Here is a 25,847-nt window from a genome sequence, read left to right as displayed (position 1 = left end):
AACTGGCCGTGAAACAATTAGAGAAATAAGGGCAGTAGACCAAATCTTAGAGTATACATTTTTAGCACTTTGGGGATAAAATTACTTGGCACACAACACTTGGAAAACCACACCATTTACCTTTATGGTTAGATGACTCAATTATTTTAGTTGTGTGTGATGGGGAAGAAAGACAGGAAAGGAGATCTGAAAGCCTAGAACTTGGGATCTGATTTTAAAAGGGAGAACTGAAAGACCCTGTTATTGTTTTTGTAACTCTCAATACAAGAAGCTGAGTTAAGACGCATATAAATACTAAAAGATCATTCTTATGCAAGATTTAGTACAGCACTAATTTGAAGGAGAATCTGTACTAGAAAAAAAAAGATCTTACCTCCTTTTTAAGAACTATGTCAGTTTGAATATGGTAAGCCTCTAGGAGCTCTTCAACAGAATGCCTGGAATACATGATTAATTACTGTACAAAAGTGGAAGTTCATACTATATACCACCTTCTCACTAAAAGGCAAATATGGTAAATTGTTCCAAAATTTAGCATAAGATGACTTGATCATGAAGGCTGTAAGTTACATATGGTTACCTTGAAATATTTTCTCTGAAAGGCTTTTCTGTTCTGTAGAGGTGTTTTGTTAAATTTGTAGGTGTCCTATCATCTTCTTCCTAGTAATGAGAAAATATTACTCATGTCCTAACTCAGAAAGAGGACAGTACAAAAAGACCAGCCCCTCGTCTACCCTCTTCTACGCAAACATCAAGTCCCACCTGAAAAAGTGCTACAGTGATCCATATGCATTTTTAATTTATTTCCTCTATTCCAGAGGTGGACAAACTACGGCCCGCAGGCCACAGACGGGCCCTGGCCCGGGAGGCTAGTCCCCAGGCCCTCCCCCGCTGTTTCCCTTCCCACACAGCCACACCGCTGCATGGGCTGTGAGCCCCTGCCACTCTGAGCAGCATGGTAAGGGGGTGCGGGCAGCGCATGTGCAGTGGTGGAGGGGGTTGGACAGGATGTGCGAGACCCGGGAGGCCTGTCAGGGTGCAGGGGGGTGGGGGGAGGGCTTTGGGGTTGGATACGTCAGGGATGACTAGGGGGCGGGGGACAGGCTGTTTGGGGGGCACAGCCTTCCCTACTGGCTCTCCATACAGTTTTGCACTCCGATGTAGCCCTCGGGCCAAAAAGTTTGCCCACCCCTGCTCTATTCAGAGAAGAAAGTCATGCATGACGCTATGTGGATTAATGAGAGAGTCTGTTACTCATGTAACAAAGTTACAATTCAAATCAGATTACTAACTGACCAACACTTCCATCCCCTTTAAGCATGTCAGCAAGCATATAGACCATAAAAACCGTTTTTGTATTTTCTTATGCTCTTCAAGTCCAATTCAGAGGTTTAAGATTATATAGATTTGTAAATCCTTTATGGATCTTTTACCTATTTGGGGGTATATTCCACCTTCCCCTTCCAGGATAGTAACATTACATTTTCAGAAATATAGAGAATCAGGATTATTATAATTGGAAATTTAATTTGTACTCACTGTTCGTGCCAGATCTCTGCGTACTACACTATGGGTCAAGAGCTGCAGTTTAATCTCTGTATCCCATTTTCGACAGTTCTGAATGTATTCGTGACTTCCTACACAGTGCTTACTGTTAAATAAATGAATGTTGTAGTTACCTGCCATTTCAAAATATGCAACAAATGTTTTTCAAACATCACTCAAATATTCAAGATAACCTTGTCTGAGTCATCCTCATTCTTCAGAAATGCTTTGAAAATCCAAGATCTTGATTAGACATTAATATCTTGATTCAGCGTTTAGTCCTGCAGAACATCTCAGAATTTTCAGCCATTAAAGAGAAAAAGACTGCCACAGGTTGTAGGCTGTCTTAAAATTTAAGAATTTACAGAATCCCAGTAGCGTGCATGGTCAACCGCCAATTCCAAATTGAGTATTTAAGAATCCATCTTAATTCTGGTTTAAAAAGCATCAATTCCTTCTGTGCCTACAGATTCATTTACCAGGTTGCTGACATCTGAATAGCAGTTGAAAGCTATGTTATTCTCTCACTATAGTCAAAGACCCTAGAAGCCTGCATACAAACAAGCACTCATTCACCACAGGATTTAGGTGAGGAATAGACGGATTTCTAGGAAACTTTTCAAGTCGTCTTAGTTTCCCTCACTTTCCAGGATATGGGATCCCAGCATATGCTCAGATGTTAAAGCAGGAAACAGATCCCCATATAACATAAAAGTCTCTTTAGAATTCTGATCCACAAAGAGAAGCAAGAAATTTGATACAAAGCCTTCTTCAGAGATTTGAAACAAAGGAGAATCTGATTGCTTATTTTTCTTTCAATCCATGAAGAATCCGAGAACCCCAGTCACACCACAGAATGCCAAAGATTCTCTAACTCCCAGTTTAATTTCCTCCTACTTTTCTCTTGTGAGGAATGCAGTGAGGCATTTTCCTTGATTATGAACCCAGAAACAGCCCCAAATACTACTTGTCTATGATAGATTAGAAATTACTACACAAGTTTTCCAAGTGGGTTCCACATCATATTTGAAAGAGCATTCAGCAGTAAAAAGGTCACGGGGGGGGGGGAGGGGAGAGAATCCTTACATCACAGACTCTAGAGGCAAGGCGGCAATTTAGGAAAAGGCCTAAAGCCCGTTAAAGGCAGAATAGGAAAAACACGTTTTGGTTTAGTTTTCCCAAATGTCAAAATATATACACAACTAGAATCTACAATCAATAAAGAATGCAAAATGTGGCTTATATTTTGATGAGTAGGCCTCTTAACTCAGTCTAATACTGTACAGTATTTCATTTTTTTAAGTGAGTAGGAGTGGCTAAAAACCCCAAAACAGCTGATATAACATCACTTCTGTTTCTATACCGCAATCCAACTCATGACAAGATTCGCAAGATCGTCATCAGAGTCTAGGATCATGAAAACAGCCTTAGTGGAAACAGGATTCTCTTTACAAGGCAATCTTCCAAACCCCAAAGTTAGCTTTTACAGAACTTGAAGTAGTGTGAACTTTGGAAAATCGCTTATGATCTGACAGCCTGTTGCTTAAATCAGCACTTTATCCACCAACATCAGTTTCTAATGAAGAAGGCTCAGAAATCAAAAAGTTCAGGTAGGAGAATGAATATATGAGTTGAAGTGTGAAAACTAGCCCTGGAAAGGCAAATAAGGTGATTTATATAGTTAAAAAGTGAATTCAGTGCAGGGAAGAGCTGTCATACTGAGACCTAAAAATGTTCTCATTTATTCGTTGAACAGGCAAAGAGGTACCTAACAGTTTTGAAATGCAGTATGGTACTCAACTTAAAATTCTATTAACTTTTTAAATGCTACCCCCTCCCCCACCCCACCATGTCATCCCCACTTCAGTCACACAACAGCTGCTGTAACCAAGCTAGAAGCTCAAAGACCAGTGTAATTTTTGAAAAATTACTCTCATCAGGAGAGTGGAATGAACATCGAAATAGGAACTGATCATCATATGATGTAGTAGAGCACAAAAGCCTAATATATGCATGCTAGAACAGAAGAGCCAGTTTCCAGATTAATGAATCTGCAGGGACATAGTACCTATGCGCACACACTTCTTCCCCTGTGCCCCCCACTACAAAGGAAAACTAGTAATATTCAAATTCTAATATTCACTCAATTAAATTTTGCAAATTTACTTTTATACATTTAATGATGGGTAGATTTTCTAGTAACTGACCTGAACTGAGTGACAGTTAAACATTAATAAAAATTAAGTTTGCTTACTTTTGTAGAACTTCTTCTTGACCACAGACTTTCAGGATATAGCTGCTAATGTCCACTTCATTCAAGTCATCATGTACCCAGCAAAGTGCCTGCATTATTATAAGCTCCACAGGAGAACTCCCTGTTTAAAAAAAACACACACCCCCACATCTGAAAGTTACATATCAATTACTGTACATCTCTACTAATTCGGTTGTAGTTACTTAGTCTATTACCTAGATATATTTTTTACAGAAGCAGGCAATACTCTCCTCAATATACATGCACAAACATTTATATTGTGTCTTATCTGAATGGGTCTCAAAGCACATTAATTACAGAGCTCTCTAATACACATTACAAACAAGGAATCACTCTAGCCATCACTGAAATTCAACCACACACTTGAGGTAGAATGTGGCAGCTATTGAACAAAGGTGCAACACGACATAACTGAGAAAGCCACCTCCAACTGAAGCTGGAAAGGAATTTTTTTTAGACATGATGCAATGATCCAAATTGCAATCTTGCTGGGACACCAGAAACCACATCCTGAGCCAGTATCTTAGAATCTTTAATAACCGGAAGTGGTCAAAAACCAGTAATTTTGTCTCAAACTGGAATCCTTATTGTACCGAAACACGGGTTTAGACCCAACTTTGATGGAAGAGTGTTACACACTAAATAGGAGTACTTGTGGCACCTTATAGACTAAAAATTAGAGCATAAGCTTTCGTGGGCTACAGCCCACTTCATCGGATGCATAGAATGGAACATAAGAAGAAGATTTTATATATACATACATATACACACACACACACAGTGGAAGTTACCATACAAACAGTAAGAGGCTAATTAAGATGAGCTATTATCAGCAAGAGTTTTTTTCTCCTGCTGATAATAGCTCATCTTAATTAGCTTCTTACAGTTTATATGGCAACTTCTACCTTCTCTGTGTGTGTGTGTGTATACACACACACACACCTATCTTCTTACTATATGTTCCATTCTATGCATCTGATGAAGTGGGCTGTAGCCCTCGAAAGCTTATGCTCTAATAAATTTGTTAGTCTCTAGGGTGCCACAAATACTCCTGTATCCGCAAAAAAGAACAGACTAACATGGCTGCTACTCTGAAACCTGACACTAAAAAAAGTGTTCCTGGAATATTCTGGATTTCTTCATAGATATATTTTCAGATATTTACAGCTCCAAAACTTTCCAAGAAGTTACACAGGGAGCAAGTTCTGTAAAACAATTTACAAAGCCATTCAAATGTAACATTGGATATAGGTTTATAATAAACCATCGTGACAATGGGGTATGTTTTTGTGCTGACACAAACCAACATAATTGTATTTGTACTTTGGCATACTGTGTATAACATTTTTGTTTTGTTCACACATGTAAAACTAGTATACCAAAATGGTGTTATGTAACTTGTCAGTTACCATAAAATAGTGTAATTTCATAAATGACATTGCTTATTTTCATAGTTATATCCGTTAGAAGTAACACAAATCTATACTATTTAGTGCAGTCACTTAAAAGATTTCACCATCGGAATCCACTATAACGACTTATACTTTCTTTAGCAACAGGCAATCTATTAAACTTGCCTTTTACTTTGGAAATCAAGACCTTTCTAAATTTAAGATATATTTTGGAAGCTTACCCAGCAATTTCAAAAACAGAAGTTGATTTGTGGTGTCAGGTTTTTGCATTTGGATGGCATTTTTGTATATTATATGTTTATGTTTAATAAGGACCTTGAAAAAAAATGTAAGTAATCCCAGGGTTGCCTTGGAAAAAGTTTCTCTCTCAATAGAAAGAAGGAAGAGTTAAAAAAATGGAGAACTCATGTTTGTGAATTATACCAGCTACATATGTAGATATGCCAGATTATAGAGGTTAAAAAAATAACCTTTTCCAGTCACTTATCTAGTGCTACTAGTCTTTACATCATAAAACAGCTGGACTGGCTGAACACACCATCTTAAATTCTCATTTGCTGGACCACCACTTAGTTAGCTACCAACAATTTCATAATTCAATTCCAGGTCATAAAATTTTTTGACGTGTGCCAAAAAAAATCTGTAAAATTAGTATAGAAATTTAAGTTTTAATATACACCATATATTACGGACAGCAATATAATCATCTATTTCACATGTTGAATTGCTAATACTGAGTTTCAAATAAGACAATCTGTAAGCAAAAAATATAAACTGGACCTAAGACATGGTCCTTTAAAATTGGATAATCTCATCTTGCTGAAGTCTAAGGGCAGGTCTACACTTAAAGCTGCAACAGCGCACTTGATATATCTGTGCCGCTGTAGCTCTTTAGTGAAGACAGTGCTATGACAATGGGATAGCTTCTCCAATTGACACAGCGCTGTCTATACTGGGGGTTATGTTGGTATAACTGTCGCTCAGGGATGTGGATTTTTCACACCTGAGTGCAATAGCCCTACCGATTTAAGTTTGTAGCATAGGCCTGGCCTTAGGAAACAGCTCTACCATTCGTTAGATTTCAGTTAATAGCGTTGCCGTCAGTCAGGAAGTTTACATGTTAGCCAATATTCTTGAACACACAGCTCTTTATCTGCCCTTATTTTCTAAAAATGTAGAGAAATATTGATAAAACTGCTGACAATGCCAACTTTGGCAATCTGGCAGAAAAAGCTCATTTGAATGTCCTCTTACCTCTCCACCCAGTCACCACATATTTTCAGTGCACAAATCTCACTAGAATATTTTGCAATATCCTCTTTAACATATTAAAGGAATGTTCTCTTTAACTGATTGTGTTTTTTAGATTTGGATTTTTTTCCTGCATTCAAAATGGAGAATGTAGCATGGCTGTAGCTGTTTTAAAGAGATGTTGACAGGTTAATTTAGGCTCCAAAAATAATAAATGAATTTGGGTTTTTTGGTGGTTGTTTTGTGCTTTAATTGCAGTGCAAAGTTTACAGGGGACAACTTGTATCTAAACAGTTTGCTAGCGCAAGACAGTCTAAACATGAGTCAAACAAGTATTTTTGTTCCACAAGATAAAATAAATATTAAGCAGAGCCTTATATGAAAAAAGTAAACAATTTTTAAAATCAAATTTCTACCTGTTAAATACCTCATTTTAAAACAAAGTATGCAGAACCTAAGAAAGAATTTATTAGGTGAGATTTTCCTGTACAAATACTGCAGAACTGAGCTCATAGCATTACTTGTTTACTAACTGTGGTCACTGCTTGTTATATACCTGCTGCTGCAACCAGCAAAGAGAGCACACAATATTGTTTCTGAATGGTTTAGTACAGCTATATACTGTAAACACAGATTTATTTAGACGCTAAAGGACTTCCATCATTTTCAACAGATTTAAGACTGAAGATATCCATACCCAAAACGGAGGTACCCCTTTGCGAGAAAAAAAAAAAATTAATATTTCATGCATTCAGAGTTGTGAATAATAGCATAATGCCACCCTAAATTGACCAGCATGACTAAAAAAATTTACATGACATACCTGCTATTACTATAGCAATGCAAACACTGAAATTTGTATTGCTTATTTCAACGCTGGTAACATCGTTCTCCTTCTCCCCTTAATCCTGCTGCCCATAAACTCGCACCCAGGAGCTCCAAAGGGAAAAATATTGTTATAGTTGTGTTTTAATCCCTTCTAATACACCTAATCTTCATAAGAATGACATTTACTTTCTTACCATGCTTGCCTAGCACACTAATAATGGGAAAAAATTTTCCACCCCCAAAGACAGCTCTATCCACTTCTATCATCAGAAAGAGCATACACTTGCATGTATTTGTTTTATGCAAGACTGATAAAGCAGCAACTTATCTACTTTATTGTAAATTAATTCAGTATTTTTAGATATTTAAATGAATCCCAGAAAGCCGGATGTTTTGAAAAGGAGTTTGAGGGTAGTCATACCGACAGGGCTACTCTTCAGGCTTAATTACTTCAAAAGAGGCATACGTTTTCTTTGAAAAAAGGACTCTTGTCCCATGAGGTCTGAGGTCAGTCTCCAACTGATAATAGAGTCACCTTCTGGAATACTACATCTGATTACACTCTCCTGCAAAAGTTAAGAATTAGCAGCAAATGCTGCTTTGCTTGCTTTCTCTAAAATTAAGCAACTACCATATACACTCGTTCATTAACCCATTCATTCATAAGCCAACGCCCTTACATGGATAGGTAAAAATGGCAAAAACTGTAACCCTTTTTGTCAACCCCTGAAATATAGGGTTTGGCTTATGACTTTGGCTCCCAGCCCATCAGGGTAAGCCGCTAGCAGGCCAGGATGTTTGGTTTACCTGAAGCATTTGCAGGCACAGAGCCCCTCAGCTCCCAGCAGCAGTGGTTTGCTGTTCCCAGCCAACAGGAGCTGCAGGAAGGGAGGGCCAGCATGTTCCTTCACCTACGCCACTTCCTGCAGCTCCCACTGGCTGGGAACAGTGAACTGCAGCCACTGGGAGCTGTGAGCAGCCGTACCTGTGGACGCTCAGGTAAGCTAAGCGACTCATGGCCAGCCAGGGGCTTATCCTGAACAAGCCGTGAACCAAGTTTGGGAAACCCCGCTGTACAAGGGAAGTACCTGATCTCTCATATCTCACAGAAGAGTTTATTATTCACAGTGAAAATATCCAAATGCTGGTGGAAACCAATACAGGCATTTGAGGTTCCATATGTTCTCATTTGAGTTGTCTAATGTAGCAGCGACAACAGCAGCCCAGTTTGGCATTTGTGAAGGATCCAAAAAAAATTCTAGGCATCTACAGTTTCAGCTACTGCAGACTAGAACACAAGGAGAGTGCTGTGACACCCTTTTTCTTATGAGATAACTAGCCCTAAGAATCTCTTTTCCCTGAGCTGCCCAGAGGTCAAAGATCTTTCCTTCCACATGCCATTCAGTATTTCCTGCTTGTTCAGGTAGGACAGATAACAGCAGTTGTCACTTAACTTTTTAGCAATCCTTGGTAAGGAAGTTAACAGTACCCACATTTACTGCTGAGTTATAATATATTGTGCAGTCTTGTCCCCAAAAGGGACACAACCTCTGCCTTCTTCTTCAAGGCAGGTTAGAACCTAATTCCCAGAGAAGTATTTGTGATTGAATTGGGCTGATTTGCAAGTGGCTTGCTGAATCCATACTTTTTTGATGACTGCCATCATGTGCTCCAAAACCTAAGCAATTAATTTAAGTCAAAGTCTCTAGCTCTTATGATTGCAAAAATAACTTTTGAAGTGTGAACAGAAGATGACATGATGCAAGGATGTCTATCTGAACCTACAGAGCGCCTCAAACAGCTTTGAGAGAAGTCTGAATAGCTTTGTTTCAGTGTTTTCAAATACATTTGATTTAAAAAAAAAATAAAATAAAATTTAAATTCACAAACTAGGCTGAAAAAGGTCCAAAAGAAATCTGGTTCAAAAGAAATTTTCTATGAAAAGGCTGTAAGTACCAAAAAAGTAAGGTTTAGAATGTGTGTCACCTCAATATTTACAATTATTAGTACTGGTACTTCCAGAAGTCATTTAGAATTCAAAGGAATAATCAACTCATTAAAAAAATTAGTAATCTGAACTACAAAAAAGAACTGAACTATAAAATGGAAATACTTACCATCACATGTAAATGTTACTGGCTGTTGGAATCCTTCAATTTCTATAGAAACCTTGATACTGGCATTCTCCCTACTTATATTTCTTTGCAGCATAACTGGACTCAGCACAAAGCCTGGATTTGTGTGTTGATTGGTATACGGAAAGTTGGTCCTCAATCTGTAAACAAAGAGTTTTAGTTTATGAAATATTCTATGTATAAGTCCCTTGTCTGTCATGCACTGCAATGCAGTTGTCTGAAAGTAGTACCAAAGTTGTAAATGCTTTTTCATTCTTAACAAGCTGTAGATACAGAAACATTTGGCTTGTCTGCTCTCTGCGCCAAGACTGCCCATAACGAATAGATGAGCAACTATTTTAAAATTAGTGTGTAGGCTGGAGCAAGAGACTATGACTTTCACAGGTTAAGCTCATTGATACCCATTATCTTGATATTTGCATGATGTTCTGAAATTCCATGTTTAACTTTAAGTTACAATATAATTTGAGAGAGCAAACTATACTGTAGCATCTGCATAAGACAACTAATTTTCATTAGTCAAAAAATTAGTTTTTGGAATACAAGTCCTCAAAGCACTCTAAAATGTTTAGTCTTTGGGCACTGCTGTTGTGTACTGTTCAAATCCAATTATTTCAAACACTGAAATTTAAATAAAGAAGCAATGAAAAGGAGATAAGTGAAGGGCAAAAAATTGAGGAAGAAGGGGGCTCATTTTGTTTAAGTTTTGTAAACCAAATCGCTAATGAGAGATGAGTATATATAATTTTTCCCCCCATTTGTTAGAAAATCTGTTCAGAAGTAAACTTTTTATTTTCAGTAAAAAGCAGCCACCAAACAATGCTATTAAATTAGTCACAATATTTAAAGTCATTTTACCTTTTTGCTGACATTACAGCAATGTTCTAGGACATTAGGAACAGAGAAATTATACTGGTCTATAATGGTCCAACTAGCTAAGTATTGTACCTCTTGACAGTGACCAACAAATGCTTCAGAGAAAAAAGGGAATTCCTTACATGGCAGCCTGTAGGTAGCTGTTAGTGGTTTAAGTCTTGAAGCGGATATATTTAATTGTAACTGATTTTAAAACATTCTTATTCCTACCCAATACTCAAATTTTGCCTCAGTATCTTGTAGCAGTGAGTTCCATAGGTTAATTATGAGTTGTGTAAACGCGTTCTCTTTCATCAGTTTTGAAGTTACCTTTTTATTTCATGGGTACTCCCCTTTCTGTATTTGAAGAAGGAGAAAATGATAACCACCAACTGACTACCTCTTGCTCATTCATTACTTTTTGTACCTTTTAGGTCTTAAATTTCCTTTAAACTAAATATTCCTAATTTTTAGTGCATTTAAATATACAGAAAAATCTTATTGTTCTAATAGCACCCAGAATATGCTTGGTGCTTTCCAAATTCAAAAGAAAGCAGTCCCTGCTCTGAAGAGTAATATTCCATGCCTTTAGTCATTTTTGTCATCTCTCGACCTTGTCTGTGTCTGCTTTGTCACTTTAGAGATGGAGTGACCAGAGTGAACAAAGTATTCAAAGCAACACTAGCTGGCTAATTGGATGCATCTTTCACGGACACAAACACATCCCTACAAAGAATACAATATATTCAGGATCTTGTGTATAGTTTTAAAGCAAACAGACTCTGAGGTCATGCAGTATCCAGTCCACAAAAACAAACTAGAACAGAGACTGCTATTGAAGTACAGCTATAAAACTGTAAGGATCTTAAATATTCAGGGTTCCATTTCTTTAAATGGTTCAAGAACACGTAGGACTTGCCCTACCCTATCTGTAAATCATTTAGTTGGTCAGAGGAAAGATTGAGGGGGAAGCAGAAAAGCAAGTGGGGGGGGGAGAGAGCCTCCCTTACTGCCTCCTCTCTCTCTCTCTCTCTCCCCCTCCCCTCTCCCAGGTCAGGGGTGGCCAGCCACATGCGGCTCCTTGTATAGGCACCGACTCTGGGGATGGAGCTACAGATGCCAACTTTCCAGTGTGCCGGGGGGTGCTCACTGCTCAACCCCTGGCTCTGCCACAGGCCCTGCCCCCACTCCACCCCTTCCCACCCCCTCCCTTGAGCCTGCCGTGCCCTCGCTCCTTCCCCGAGCCTCCTGCACATCACAAAACTGCCGATCAGTGGGGCTGCCGGTGGGTGGGAGACGCTGGGGGACTGCTAACATATTACTGTGGCTCTTTGGCAATGTACATTGGTAAATTCTGGCTCCTTCTCAGGCTGGCCACCCCTGTCCTCGTATTTATGTTCTTGCTTAATGCTGCTCAATGGGAGCAGCATCTCCCCTTCTCCCAGCTACCTCTTTCTCCAATACCAGTAATAAGCAGAGACTCCAACAGACAATGCATTCTCCCTGGTGAGAGACTAGATTAGAGAACAAGTTGAGGTTTGATCATTGCAGTCAGCCTGGATTTCATGTCTCTTGCCCGGGGAGGGCAAAGGCTGAGGACATCTTTCCCCAAGAAGTTTATGCCTGTCTGAAGGAGGTGGCAGCAGCCTGTGTGTCTGGAGATGGGGCCAGGGGACAAGGACAATGACTGAATGCATTTCAAGTGTAGAGAACAGTTTGATAGGGCTTGTTGGGAGGGAGAGAAGGGAGGGTAAGAATGAAGAACTTCGAGGAGAGATTGAAAAACCATGTGAAAGCAAGGAATAGAAAAGGAAGAGACAAAGAAGGGGGGAACCATGTACTCTAGAAAAATGTGTGATGGGGAACAGGAAGAGACAGGAAGTGAATACAGCCAGTCATATCAGTAGATCAAAAAGAAAGTCATGCAGAAGACATTTACTGCTTAACAGAAAACCATTCTAAAATGTTAAGATAAATGCCAAAGAAAGAAAGGATGTGAGTTGGACAGAACAGATTGATGTGAGGAGAAAGGCATACTGAAGTTTGCCTAATGCAGCAAAGTGTGCAGGGTTAGTCCTGTGAACATTACCGGAAGTTCATGATATTTGAACTTTGATATTTATTTCCAGGACAGCAAACATTACCATTTAATTATCTGAGAATTAATTTGCAATCAGTAACTTCTTACTTGGTAACTGCTTGACAAAAAGCTGCCAGCTCTTGATTCTGCCCTTCAATATCTTGGAGAAGTGCATTTTCTGTTGTCAGGCTAGTGGTCCCATTGTCTTGCTATAGTTAAAGGATAAAACAAAACTTTAAACTGGTTGAAAACATACTCCCATAAACCTTCAGATCACTAGTAAAACCTCAAAACAATGTAGTGTTTGCCACCAATATTTCAGCTACATGAAATGTGAATTTACAGATATTAGCATACATATGTAATAAGAAAATGAATATTTCAGTTATGATTGAAGTGGTTTTGTATCAATTTAAATCATCAGAATTGATTCTTTGCAACATTACCAAACTGGAAAGTGAACACTCATGCAAGCATGGAATCTGGCTTAGATAGCGGTCATATATCTTGAATATAAACAGTAACTCTGTGGCACTAAGTTCCCAAGTAAATGTAGCAGATATCCGGTGCGCGCACAGATTGTCAGTCTTGTACTTTGTGTCCTATTTTATTGGGAAAGGGAATGCCAAGACAGGACATTAGGTCTATGTATAAATATGATTATGTTGAAGTGACACATTTTATTGGGATTATTTTAGCTTTAGAGCCTTCTGTCACTGTAGCATTTTTGAACCAGTTATTTTAATCATGCATTAGCTTTCAATTTAAAAGCACAGTTTTGTCACATAGCCATGCCATAGCAGAAAAATATTCTACTTAGTGCAAAAAACCACTATGAAGAGGCACGCACAATTGGTATTTGCTCTTCATTCAATTGTGCATGTTACTTTCCACAGATAAACAGACTGGCCCTGTTTAGCCACCTTTGATCTGTTGGGTTACTGTTATCAGTGTATTTAAGCATTGCCTGTAAGCATCTATGTTTCCGTGAATGCAATATGCTGTTTATTATATAGTAAGGAATTTTTGTTCACGTTATTGAGTGTGTAAAGCCAACTTTTGATATTTCAAAACTCAAACATCCAGAAGTTTTGGTTTTCTGAAGGAAGCATTGGTAATTTGAATTTGTTGTTTCACTTACAATTACTGGTCCTACTTCTTTTGTGTTGCATATCAATGCATTCAAACGTTTTTCCCCCAGGTTAGTGCATTTTCCGAATCCAATGTGGAGGGTAACAAGACTACTACACTCTATTTTTTAGGATCCTTTCTGGTTTGAATTACAGTGAGAAGCGGGGGGGGGGGGGGGGGGGGCAACTAGTTATGTTAAAGGGGATTGTAGGTGCCATTAAACCAGATCTCAGAAGGAAAAAAAGTTCAAATGACTCATCTGAAATCAGACCATAAAGAATGATGGTTGACTGCAATCATCAGCAGTTCAGACTTCAAAACTTTCTTCCTTATTTGTTGGCAGTGTGGGGGGCGTAAGGGCAAAGGTATTGGTCTCAAATTTTCATTTATTTATATATATATAAAAATTCCCATGCCATGATGTTTTCAGCCACTCCCCAACCAAGCAATAAGATCTGCAGGAGTAGGAGGATTATTTGTGTCCGAGATCTCTTGAAGGGAGTCCCAATTCTCCAAATTCAAAGGACTAAACCCAAAGACTAGTTGGAAGTTTCACCTAACAAGGTACTGTAGTCTTGTGTACCTTAGACCACGGTTTCTCAACCCATTGGGCAGAACCCCAAATTGCGTCACCAGAATGTTTCAAAGGGTTGCGTGACTGCTCCTGTGGCTCCTGTTCCACAGGGCTGGCTGGGCTCGCCTCCTTGATCCAGGCACTGCAACTAGGGACTTAAATATTGTTTAAAGAGTTAACCAGTTAAATGATTCAAAGATTGTTTAACCGGTTAACTTCGGCCGCTCCAGTGCGGCCGAGGTCTCTCTGGCCAGCATGGGGCCACCAGGGCTGGGGCTGCTCCAGACGGCGTGCACAGTGTTACCAATTAAGGTCGGTTAACAGTAAGCCTAATGCTTACTGGTTAACCTTTTACATCCGTAACTGCAACCTCTGGGGTCCCAGCACCACTCCGGTTTGGCCCAGCCACCATGACAGGTGTCTGGGTAGGCCAAGTTTGAGTGAGTGGCACTCCAGCTCCAAGAGCCTGGTCACAACTTCACTCACAAATTTGGTCCAGTCGGGGGGCAGGGACAAACCTGAATGGCGCTGCAATCCTGGAGGTTGCAATGCCCAGAGCAGACAGCCCCACAACACAGGAGTGCCACTGTGGGGTGAGTGCTGAGCAGGATCCAACCAAAACTACCCCAAAGCCTCCACACCCACACTATTTACTTGGTTGTGACAGGCCATAAACATTTACAGTGAGAACTAATGCCTTAGACAATGCCTCTCTTCCTATAGTAAAGGCAGGTGAAATCACATGAAGCGCCCAAGCTAGCAGCCCCCATTTATATTTGTGGGCACAGTGCACACAATGGAAGGCCACTCAATTCACGAACTCTCACACTTAGGATCAGACAGAGCACATTTGCTTTTTCCCAGAACATTCTGTAAGAATGCATGCCTTTTGAAAGAGGCTTGTGTAATGCATTGGACTGGTGGGCAGGGAAGGGTTACTCATATAGTCAGACTGGGAACTTGTGTGTCTTTTTAAAATGTGTTTCAAGCTTTGGAAAGGTAAATCTAGGGTAGTTTTTTTTTCTTTTTTAAGTATTTCTTTAAACTTCAGACATGGTATACTGTTGCTAAACACAGAAGTTACTTTGAAAAGTTTTACCTTTTGGGATGTTTTGATTAGACACATTTTACCTTTAATACTTTTTTACAAGATATTTAAATTCCAATTCCAATTAATTTTAGCTGAAAATTGCTACACCGCAAAATATGGAGCCGTTGCGCAGAGTGCATCGTTCTCTTGTACACTAGTTAAAACAAATAAAAGAACTAGGAGCAGTAACTTGACCTTTTTGCTGCTAGATCTTTGGTTTGACAAACTTACCAACTGGTGGTTGTTTAAAGACAGAGTACATAGGAATGTGCTTGACAGTCACAATTCAATACAAAGTGGATGTGTGTCTACAGTTCTCACACATCACGAGTGTTAACTTCAGATTACCAAAATTTAAATGGCCCTCAGAGATGGCTCCCACATGTCAGGAATGAGGCAGTTTAGGAACACTTGTATTTTGCTATTGGAGCTAAACTGGTGCTGGAAGTAATGATTAATGCTTCTCAGTGAAATTTACAAACATCAATCCAGTCACCTTTTCGCAAAGGAGGAAAAGTGTGCACATGCCAGTCTTTCAACTATTTTACTATATGTCTTGTGTGCTAGCCTCCAGTTACTTATATCGATTATGCCCTTTCTAAGCCGTTTTTAAACCAGTAGGACTGGGGTGAGGCAGATCTGTACAAAAAGCAAGTCAGGATATACATGCATTCACATAACTAACTTAAAATAAATCTTTACACTGCCTTGATCGTGCTGCAGGTCTATGATGGGACAGTTTAAGGGCTGCTCTAACTTACACTGACTGCCAACAACTCTAAAGGGCTGAAATGCAACCAAGAGTGGCAAGGGGGTATCCCGGCACCATCCTCTTTCCTTCAACCACACCCTATTTTTCCTGTTCATGTGGAAGGCACGTGGTAAAGTCATCTCTACACAACCAGTGGATCCCCGGCATTGGGTAAACATGTCTGGATTAATTATATCAGTCTGGGGTTCAGTTTATGCTGGCAGAGGAAGAGGTCCTCATTGTACATAGTACAGCTCAGTTGAAAACATAAGTTAGGTAATTCACATTGCATACTCAAGTTTCAAAATGCTATGAAAAGCCTTGTAATACATGTAGAAACAATAGTTGCCAGTACTTCAGCAAGTCAACTTCATATTTATTCATATTCAAATATTGCATCTTGAGTTAAATAACTCGTTTCCAATTGACCTATTCTTCAATTGGTAACAGCTGCTCATTAAATCCTGACCAAGGGAGCATATGAATTCATAATGCACTAAAATGAACAACTTAGCATACATACAGACTAGAAACATGCTGATCCAAATTTGCCTGGTCTAGACCAAAAAGTTTACACAGTTCTCAAAATTGCATGCCATAGGGTTGTCTACATGGTGCAACGACGTGTACCAGAGGGGTGTAATTTCTAACTGTGCTGTGCATTAACTGATCCGTATGAAGTGGCACTATGTTAATATGCACTAAGGATCTTTTAGTTCATGATAGCAGTGTCTACGTAAGCTAGTTATTTGTTAAGCACACTAGTGTGTTGTGCACTCACACCCCTCTAACTCATGTTGCTGTGTCACGTAAACAAGCCTATAGCAGTTTATTTTGTAAACTGAGTTTGGAAATCTTTTTATTACAAATGGTTTAGTTTGCCTTGTACCTTAAAAAGGGACCACAAACAAATCACTTCTGCCAAATTTGTTTTAACCAGCTATAGTTACTAGTGACAAAGTTAATTTAGCTGAAAGGCTACAGACTAAACTGAACAAAAATAGGCAGTTTATTTTTGGCATTTAATAGCATTATTGTCCGTTTCACTGTTTGGGACTTTACTAATCCCAGTTCCTATGTAAAACTTAAGGAAATTGGATAAAGACTGTAAACCCACAAAAACTGGAATGTGGACTTGGTTACATGTGCCACACTTGCAACTACTTTTAAGTTTTTTAAATGGGACTAGACTTCAAGGTAATGTCTAAGTAACTCAAATTTGTCAGCAATCCAGTACAGCTTCTTAAGAAGTTAGGTGATCAAGTCAGCAACACACAATACCAAATCACGCACAAGGAAACAGGAAGTTAGCATACTAAAGAGGAAGGCAAACCCATGATAAAGGTTCAATTCATATCACGTAAACTGCAAATCAGGAAAAACACGAATTTAACTCAAGGATATCACAGCATAGCTTTAGAAGTAAAAGTGTTTCATCATGCAATGTACCAAGAGCAGGAACTGTTCTGTGAAAAACACTACCCAGTAAGATAACCAGAATCCAAGAGTCTTCAAAAAAAAAAAGTAATCTTACATTTAGACAACACCTTTCAATTCAAGCTGTACTGTACAGTCGACACAGGGATCACTTCCAATAATGAACTACAGGTACGCCTGTGATACAACATTGCCACTTGGGTAACATTATACAACTGTTTAAGACCAACTAAACAATATCTTACCCCACTGGAACTGCAGGAGGATGTTTAGGGAGGCAGAATGTAGCCACTCAAGTTGAAGTTTGACTAGGGTTAATAATCCGTTCCTATGAAAAAGTTTCATGGGATCGCTGATAACCACCAGTAATCAAGACATTCATTTTATGGACCATCCAAAAGATGGCAGCTCCTCCAACACAACATTACTGAACCAATACTCAATCAAGGTATTAGGAATGACTGAAGGAAAACTCAATAAAATGAGTCAAACTTCCTATAGCACCATAGCGTCTCTCTTTTTTTTTCCCCCTCGGAGGTTTTACATCAAAATATTGATCCAATTTACAAGTACAATTGATTTATTGCAGGCCATAATAGTGTGGCTGAAGGCCATGATGAACCTGATGTTTTGGGGAAAGACATCTGATATGTTGTCATTGTTAAAGGGTTGGCTACAGAAGTTAAAAACAAGGAAACTATGTTTGCCTCTCTAAACACAGACTACAGGAAGAATGAGTTCACAGATCTCAAAGCTTAGAATTACACAAGACAAAGTTATATTGACGTTCTACTCCTCACACATCAGCTTTTCAAACCTCTAGTCTCTTACTCAATACAGGGAACTATGGTGCAAAAAAAGTCTTCCAAAATATATGACAACCAGCTCAGAACAGCAGGAAACGCTCACTGAGATGCCAGGAACATTACTAATAGAAAATTAAGTATGACGAGCCTTTTTCCCCTCCCACCCCCCCCACTGAATGCATCCGATGAAGTGAGCTGTAGCTCACGAAAGCTTATGCTCAAATAAATTTGTTAGTCTCCAAGGTGCCACAAGTACTCCTTTTCTTTTTGCAAATACGAACACGGCTGCTACTCTGAAACCCAACATTTTATACTATTGCTTTGTCAATATTTCTTTTTCTACAAAGAGCACGGTTAGAAGATTTTAGGGAGCAAATTTAGAAATCTATTTACTTTACAACAAGTATTTTAGAGATCCAGCAGAAGATCCATACCTTTGTTCTGTCTGGATGTTGTGTAGATAGCGTATGATGTTATTCAAATAGCTGAAATACCAAAGCAAAATTCTCAAAGCAGTCAAATCCTCTAAATCCCTTTTCTGTGGTCACAATTTCCACAAATATGACTTTGCAGACTGTAAGGGGGAATTGTAGCAGAAAAAAATTTCCTGCTGAAGTCTTTAGAGATTTTATTGCCTCTTTTGACAAGTATAAGGAATTCTATAGTGAGACTATTTTCTGGAGAGATAGCAGCTCAAGAAAGCTAATCTGGCCACTTAAAAAGGTGTAATTTCCAAACCAAATCAGCCCCTTGGTCCATCTAGTCCTGTACCCTGATTGACAGTGGCCAACACTGATTGTTTCAATGGAAAGCACAACCCCACAGTAGGCAGATGGGAGATAATCTGCCTACCAAAGGTAATAATCCCTAATAAAATAGTTAAGGCTTGCAGCATGATCTTTTCATCTCACTTTCAATATTTTTATTTAAAGAACAACTTTGGTCATTCTTGTCCCTATTAACATTTAATTCCTTCTAAATCTTGGTAAGATCTTGGTCTCAGCATCCTGTGATAATGAGTTCCACAGTCTAGTTACGCAACGTGGGGAAAAAAACATCAGTTTTGAATTTGCCACCTGTCTGTTTATGTTATGACGGGGCAAGGACAACAAAAGCTTCCAATTTATGTTCTCTACACCATTCATTATTTTGTATATCTGCATCATGTCCTTTCTCAAGGTAAGCAACCTTAGCCTTTTCAATCTCTTTGATTACGAAGGTGCATGACTTTTATATATTCTCATTGCTCTTCTCTGGACCCTTTCTAATTCTGTAATATCCTCCCAGATGGCAACACCACTGATTTTTATAATGCCACTGTATGACCAGTTTTTGACTTAGTGCACTTTCACAGAGACACTTGAAAGTCCAAATCACCAAGCTAATATGTTTTTCCTGGAGATAAACTAAATAAAGCATATACACTTGGCAAACGTGTGTTGCCAGTTGCTGGAAGAATAGTATATCTTCATGAATTATTATGAATCAATGTAACAGTATTTTAAATTGCCTCGCCTCAGCATTCATGACACTTTGTGCCAAGAGTCATTGATTAAAGTTCTAGCAACACTGGAAAATAGTAAATGGCTTGTGAACTGATTTCTTAAGTAATTTTTAACAGCACCCATCGAGGATTTAGAACTTGTCACAAGGCTACATATTCCTAGCAGTTTAAAACAAGAAATCCTATATACCTTTAAAGATGTCTGCTAGTTACATTGTTTGTTATCCAAGGAATGTAGTTTCAGCAAAGGTAACATTTCTGTAGTAACTAGGGCTGTTAATTCATCGCAGTTAATTCATGCAATTAACACAAAAATTAATTGCAGTTTTAATCGCACTGTTAAATAGAATACCAATTGAAATTAACTATTTTGGATGTTTTTCTACATTTTTGAAAATATTGATTTATATTACAACAGAATACGAAGTGTACAGTGCTCACTTTTTATTACAAATATTTGTACTGTAAAAATAGTATCTCTCAATTCACCTCATACAAGTAACAGTGCAATCTCTATCGTGAAAGTGCCACTTACAAAATGTAGATAACTGCACTCAAAAACAGAACAATGTAAAACTTTAGAGCCTACAAGTCCACTCAGTCCTACTTCTTGTGCAGCCAATCATTGAGAAACAAGTTTGTTTACATTTACAGGAGAGAATGCTGCCCGCTTCTTATTTACAACGTTACCTGAAAGTGAGAATAGACTTCTGCGTGGCACTTTTGTAGCCAGCACTGCAAGGTATTTAAATGCCAGATATGCTAAACATTCGTATACCCCTTCATGCTTCGGCCACCATTCCAGAGGTCATGCTTCCATGCTGACGATGCTCGTTAAATAATGCATTATATTTGTGACTGAACTCCCTGGGGAAGAACTGTATGTCTCCTGCTCTGTGTTTTACATGCGTTCTCCATACATTTCATGTTATATCAGTCTCGGATAATATTTTTCGTTTTAAGAACACTTTCGTTGCAGATTTGACAAAATAAAGAAGGTACCAATGCGAGATTTCTAAAGATAGCTACAGCACTCGACCCAAGATTTAAGAATCTGAAGTGCCTTCCAAAATCTGAGAGGGACGGGGTGTGCAGCATGCTTTCAGAAGTCTTGAAAAAGCAACACACTGATGGAAAAACTACAGAACCCAAACCACCAAAAAAGAAAATCAACCTTCTGCTGGTGACAATTGACTCAAATGATAAAAATGAACATGTATTGGTCTGCACTGATTTGGATGATTATTGAGCACAACCCATCATCAGCAGGTCCTCTGGAATGGTAGTTGAAGCATGAAGGGACATATGAATCTTTAGCGCATCTGGCACGTAAATATCTTGCAACGCCAGCTACAACAGTGCCATGCGAACCTCTGTTCTCACTTTCTCGTAAATAAGTGGGCAGCATTATCTCCTGCAAATGTAAACAAACTTGTTTCTCAATGATTGGCTGCACAAGAAGTAGGACTGAGTGGACTTGTAGGCTCAAGTTTTACATTGCATTTAAAATAAAACAGTTATTTTTTGTACATAACTACATTTGTAAGTTCAACTTTTTTGATAAAGAGACTGCACTAGAGTACTTGTATTAACTGAATTGAAAATTTATTTTTACAGTGCAATTATAATAAAAATATAAAGTGAGCACTGTACACTTTGTATTCTGTGTTATAATTGAAATCAATATATTTGAAAATGTAGAAAACCATCCCAAAATATTTATATAAATGGTATTCTATTGTTTAACATCACACAATTTTTCAATTGCGTGATTAATTTTGTTAATTGCTTGACAGCCTTAGTGTCAATTGATTAAAACTATCCACTAAATCCTCCAACCAAAAGGAAAAAAAGGAGGAGAGGAAGATTAGACTTGACACACTGATATAGCAAAGTAAAAACTTTCTGGGGGAAAAAACTTGTGCCTACTTTATACATCATAAAAACACCCAATATTTTCCCTTGGCAGGTAGATCAACTTTAAGAGGAAGGTTAAAGTTATTTGTTTGTAATCACTTGATTGTGCAATATGGATTGCATCCCTGATTTTGAAAGTATGGAATGTACATTTTCACTGACAACTGCCAGGGCAGGCAGCCTATTGCCCGCTTATGATATTGTCAGAAGTTTTGACCACCTGTAGCTCTAATTTCAAAGGGAGTTGTGGATGCTCAGCAACTCTGAAAGTCAGGCAAATGGCATACATCAGCAGTTAAGTTACTCTGGAGCATTTAAATCTTCAACATGTCTAGAAGAGAGCAAAGGATGGAATCCCTGCTCTCCTCTGCACTCTGCTTCAGGGGTTCATTGCACCATGACCCCCTTTGACAACAAAAATTACTACATGACCCCAAATGGGGTGGGGGGAGCAAAGCCTAAGCCTGAGCCCTGCCGCCCAGGGCTGAAGCCCTTGGATTTCAGCCCCAGGTGATGGGGCTCAGGCTTGGGCCCCGAGCCCCAGCAAGTTAACACCAGCACTGGCAACCCCATTAAAACAGGGTCATGACCCAACCCACAGTTGGAGAATTGCTGCTCTTCTCTAATCCCAGTGGAAGGACAGAACAGCAGCCCGGCCATTATTATGACCCCATGAACTGAGATGGCATTGACTGTACATTCATCCTTCAAACCAATTTAAGAAAAGGTTTAATGTAGTTACAGATCTACAACCTCTCCCTGGGTATCACTCCAACTCCTGAGCATTGCCTCAGAACATTGTTCCATGGCATGCAAGAGAGGTCTACTTATACAACAGAACTACAGCAATCCCATGCGAATGTGCAATGAGTGGAGGTGCAAGGTTTTGTCCATAATGATCATATGTTCCAACTCCGCTGCTTCTGAGGGTAGGTCTACACAACCGCTTAAGTCGATCTAACTTATGTCGCTCAGGGGTGTGAGCCTAGAGCATCACCATAGTCTTCACCAGATGTACTACAGCAGTGAAGCTGCATGGATGAAGCACCTCTAGTGTAGACCTGCCCTCTGGAGTGATTTAGAAGAGATTAGAATCCACTGGTAACAAGTTCAACTTTGAGAATGTGTGTCAACTAGAATTTAAAAACAACAACAAAACTGCTGCTCCACATTACAGCTATCAGATATTTTCATTCTGAACATGAATGTGGGCAACTTTATATGCCTATCTGCATATAATTTTTGCAGAGGTGTCTGAGCTCCAGGAGCAAGGGCTACAGTTTGGGTATGCTTATTGTTGAATTATAGAGTTAATAGAAGTTGAAGTTCAATTTAACATGAGTCACCTAGTGCATAAACTTCATAAAATGTATGTAACATAAAAAAATCCAAGCACTACAGCAGAAGTTACCATACAAATAAACTGTTTCTTTAAACACCCAGAATCAATCACTCTCTTCCTTTCACTGAAGGGTCACAGAATAGCAAATGAATTCCACAACTTCAGTGAACCACGAAAACGTCTTAGGAGGCAACTATTTAAAATTGATTAGATTGAGTTAGGATCACTCTAAAAGATCAGTATTGACTACTCCAAAATTCATCAAATTTAAAACACAATATTCCAATGACTGCTGGCTTATTTGAAAATTTATCCCTGCCAATAGTTTTTAAAGACTCCATTTATAAAACTCCATAGTTTATATTAAGGACAACATAGGTGCACATTTTAGTTTAAGTATCTTGCAAGATATTGTAAGAAGTATTAGAAAGTTTAACAATGCAATCTGAAATACTGCAGATTTATTATACCTGTGGTGTTTGGTCCTGTAACTTTGCAAGCTGAGCTGTTCGAATGTTTAAAGACTGGCTTCTTGTAACTGTTGCTCCAGCAGTGGATTTCCCATTCACTTTTCTTTCAAGGTGACAAGTTACTAGCAATTTTTCTTCTAGTAGCACAGCATCCCATGGATCTTCTGCAACTGTACACGAAGTTACCTTTGCATCATCCTCTGCATTACACAAGATCTCCACATTATCCACTTTTGGTTTACTTAGAGGATCTAAGTCCAGCCAATCAAATTTACTAATATCACTGGAGTTTTCTGAGGTTGGTAGTTTAGGTACGATAGACTTAAAACCAGTCATCTCTAAGTCAGTGCTGGATTTCCCATTTTTCAAGAATTCTGAGGTGCTGGCTATTTTGTCAAATACTTTTGCCATTTCTGGTGTGAGTGTTGGAGGACACATGGGCAGGCTTCCTCGTGGATGGAAAGGTGTAGTAGTTGTCAACGGGTACGAAATGTATGGAGACCGCCCGGGAAGACTAAGATAAACAGGTTCTGTAGATTGATACGTGGACATTCTTAGGTGGAAGCCATTCTGAAATGCACCAGCTTGTTTGTTGTAAGAAGCTGATGGGTAAATAGGAGGTAAAGTGCAAGTCAGAGGCCCAGGTAGCCCAGGTGTCCACTGTCCTCTTTGACCAGTAGGCCGAATATAAAATGGTGAAGAAAATGATGGGCTCAGAACAGGAGTTGCTGGTAATGCATGTACTTTACTAGATTCAAAACTTTCATCTAGCAGCAGTTTCTCTAATTCAGCATGGGTCATTTTATCTATATCAACAGTGCTTAATTTATCTTCCACCCTTTTTTTGGCAACAGCCTCTGGAAACACCATGAGATCATGGTCCTGTTTATTATGAGTTTGTGCTTTTTGTCTGGTGCTGCTTAAAGACTCAGAAGTTTGCTTATTACCAGTTACCACTCTTTCTTTTTGCATCTTAGCTAGTGCCTCAGCTTCCATCTGCAATGCCTCTTCTTTGTCCACATCTTTTGTCCTTGCAGTTCCCAAGGAAGGAGATGAACGCTGTTTAAGTCCATTGCTACTGGATATCTGAGCCATAACGTGAAAGCAGATGTCCATTTAAGAGATCAATCCCTTCTTCCTAACAATCTTTGACCCTTGACTTTGTCAATAGATTCAGTAGACCTGAACAGGGGGAAAAAAAAATTAGAAAGACATGTACAGGCATAATTGGTACACTAAGTACATAAAGAAGTGTTTAAGCTGTAAAATGTAAATTTAAAGCTTTACATTTCAATCCATTTCAGAATACCATATTTTCTAAATTTTTAACTAGTTACAAACCTTTCCTACTATTCTGACTGGATTTATGTAGTTAAACTACATACAAATTTTATAAACACACACAGTTCAGAGCTTAATTTTGTTGGACTCTTTGCAATAAATTTATTATGTTATCAGCAAAATCATGCAGAGAGCAGTTATGTTTTGACTGGAGGTGAATGCTGGTCCAGTAGTTAAGGCTGTAGCTAGAACTCAGGAGACCTGGTTTCAAGTCAGGAAATCTGAGAGACTTTGGACAAGTCACATATCCTCTTTGTGCCTCAGTTTGTCATCTGTAAGATGTGGAAAAGTTCCCTGCCTCACAAATGTACTGAGGGACCCTGAGTACCAAAGCAGGTAGTGTTCCCGATGCACTCTAAGAGAACACCCTCCATTTTACCACCAGTAAGTTTAACAAAGCAATGAGGACAATAGGGCACTACCAAATTCACAGCCATGAAAAACATGTCTCCCTATAAAATCTGGTCTCCCACCTCGTGAAATCTGGTCTTGTGCGCTTTTACCCTATAGTACACAGATTTCATAGGAGGAGACCAGTGTTTCTCAAATTGAGGGTCCTGACCCAAAAGGGAGTTGTGGGTGGCAGGGGGGGTCACAAGGTTATTTATGGGGGTGGGGGGTGTCCCAGTATTGTCACCCTTACTTCTGCACTGCCTTCAGAGCTGGGTGGCTGGAGAGTGGTGGTTATTGGCTGGGCGCCCAGCTTTGAAGGCAGTGTCCTGCCAGCAGCAGCGCAGAAGTGAGGGTGGCAATACCATATAATGCCACCCTTACTTCTGTGCTGCTGTCTTCAGAGCTGGGCAGCTGGAGAGTGGCAGCTAACAAAGGGCTGAGCTCTGAAGGCAGCAGCGCAGAAGTAAGGGTGGCAATACCATACCATGGCATCCTTACTTCTGCGCTGCTGCTGGTGGTGGCTCTGCCTTCAGAGCTGGGCTCCCGGCCAGCAGTCGCTGCCCTCCAGCTGCCCAGCTCTGAAGGCAGCACCAGCAGCAGTGGAGAAGTAAGGGTGGCAGTACCACAACCCCCCTTGCAACCTCCCCACTCTTTTTCGAGTCAGGAACCTTACAATATTGTGAAATTTCAGTTTTAAATATCTGAAATCA

General features: G+C 39.3%; 1 protein-coding gene across 6 annotated transcripts in view; it reads right to left on the bottom strand.

Annotated features, from left to right (window-relative positions):
* Nucleotides 1-25,847, bottom strand: part of PIK3C2A (phosphatidylinositol-4-phosphate 3-kinase catalytic subunit type 2 alpha) — a 90,304-nt gene that overhangs the window by 51,265 nt on the left and 13,192 nt on the right. For all 6 annotated transcript variants that reach the window (XM_073347388.2, XM_073347387.2, XM_073347390.2 and 3 more), the window contains exons 2-8: nucleotides 23,404-24,585; nucleotides 12,490-12,590; nucleotides 9,429-9,586; nucleotides 3,800-3,920; nucleotides 1,540-1,651; nucleotides 581-660; nucleotides 374-437 (exon numbers count right to left, since the gene is read on the bottom strand). In XM_073347388.2, the coding sequence (XP_073203489.1) occupies nucleotides 374-437; nucleotides 581-660; nucleotides 1,540-1,651; nucleotides 3,800-3,920; nucleotides 9,429-9,586; nucleotides 12,490-12,590; nucleotides 23,404-24,519 (1,752 nt within the window). In that variant the 5' untranslated portion in view covers nucleotides 24,520-24,585. The remainder of the gene's footprint in view (nucleotides 1-373; nucleotides 438-580; nucleotides 661-1,539; nucleotides 1,652-3,799; nucleotides 3,921-9,428; nucleotides 9,587-12,489; nucleotides 12,591-23,403; nucleotides 24,586-25,847) is intronic.

The sequence above is a fragment of the Lepidochelys kempii genome, chromosome 6 (assembly GCF_965140285.1).
Source record: "Lepidochelys kempii isolate rLepKem1 chromosome 6, rLepKem1.hap1, whole genome shotgun sequence".
Taxonomy (NCBI): Eukaryota; Metazoa; Chordata; order Testudines; family Cheloniidae; genus Lepidochelys; species Lepidochelys kempii.
Note: the sequence above shows the minus strand (reverse complement) of the source record. Positions and strands in the feature narration are given on the sequence as shown.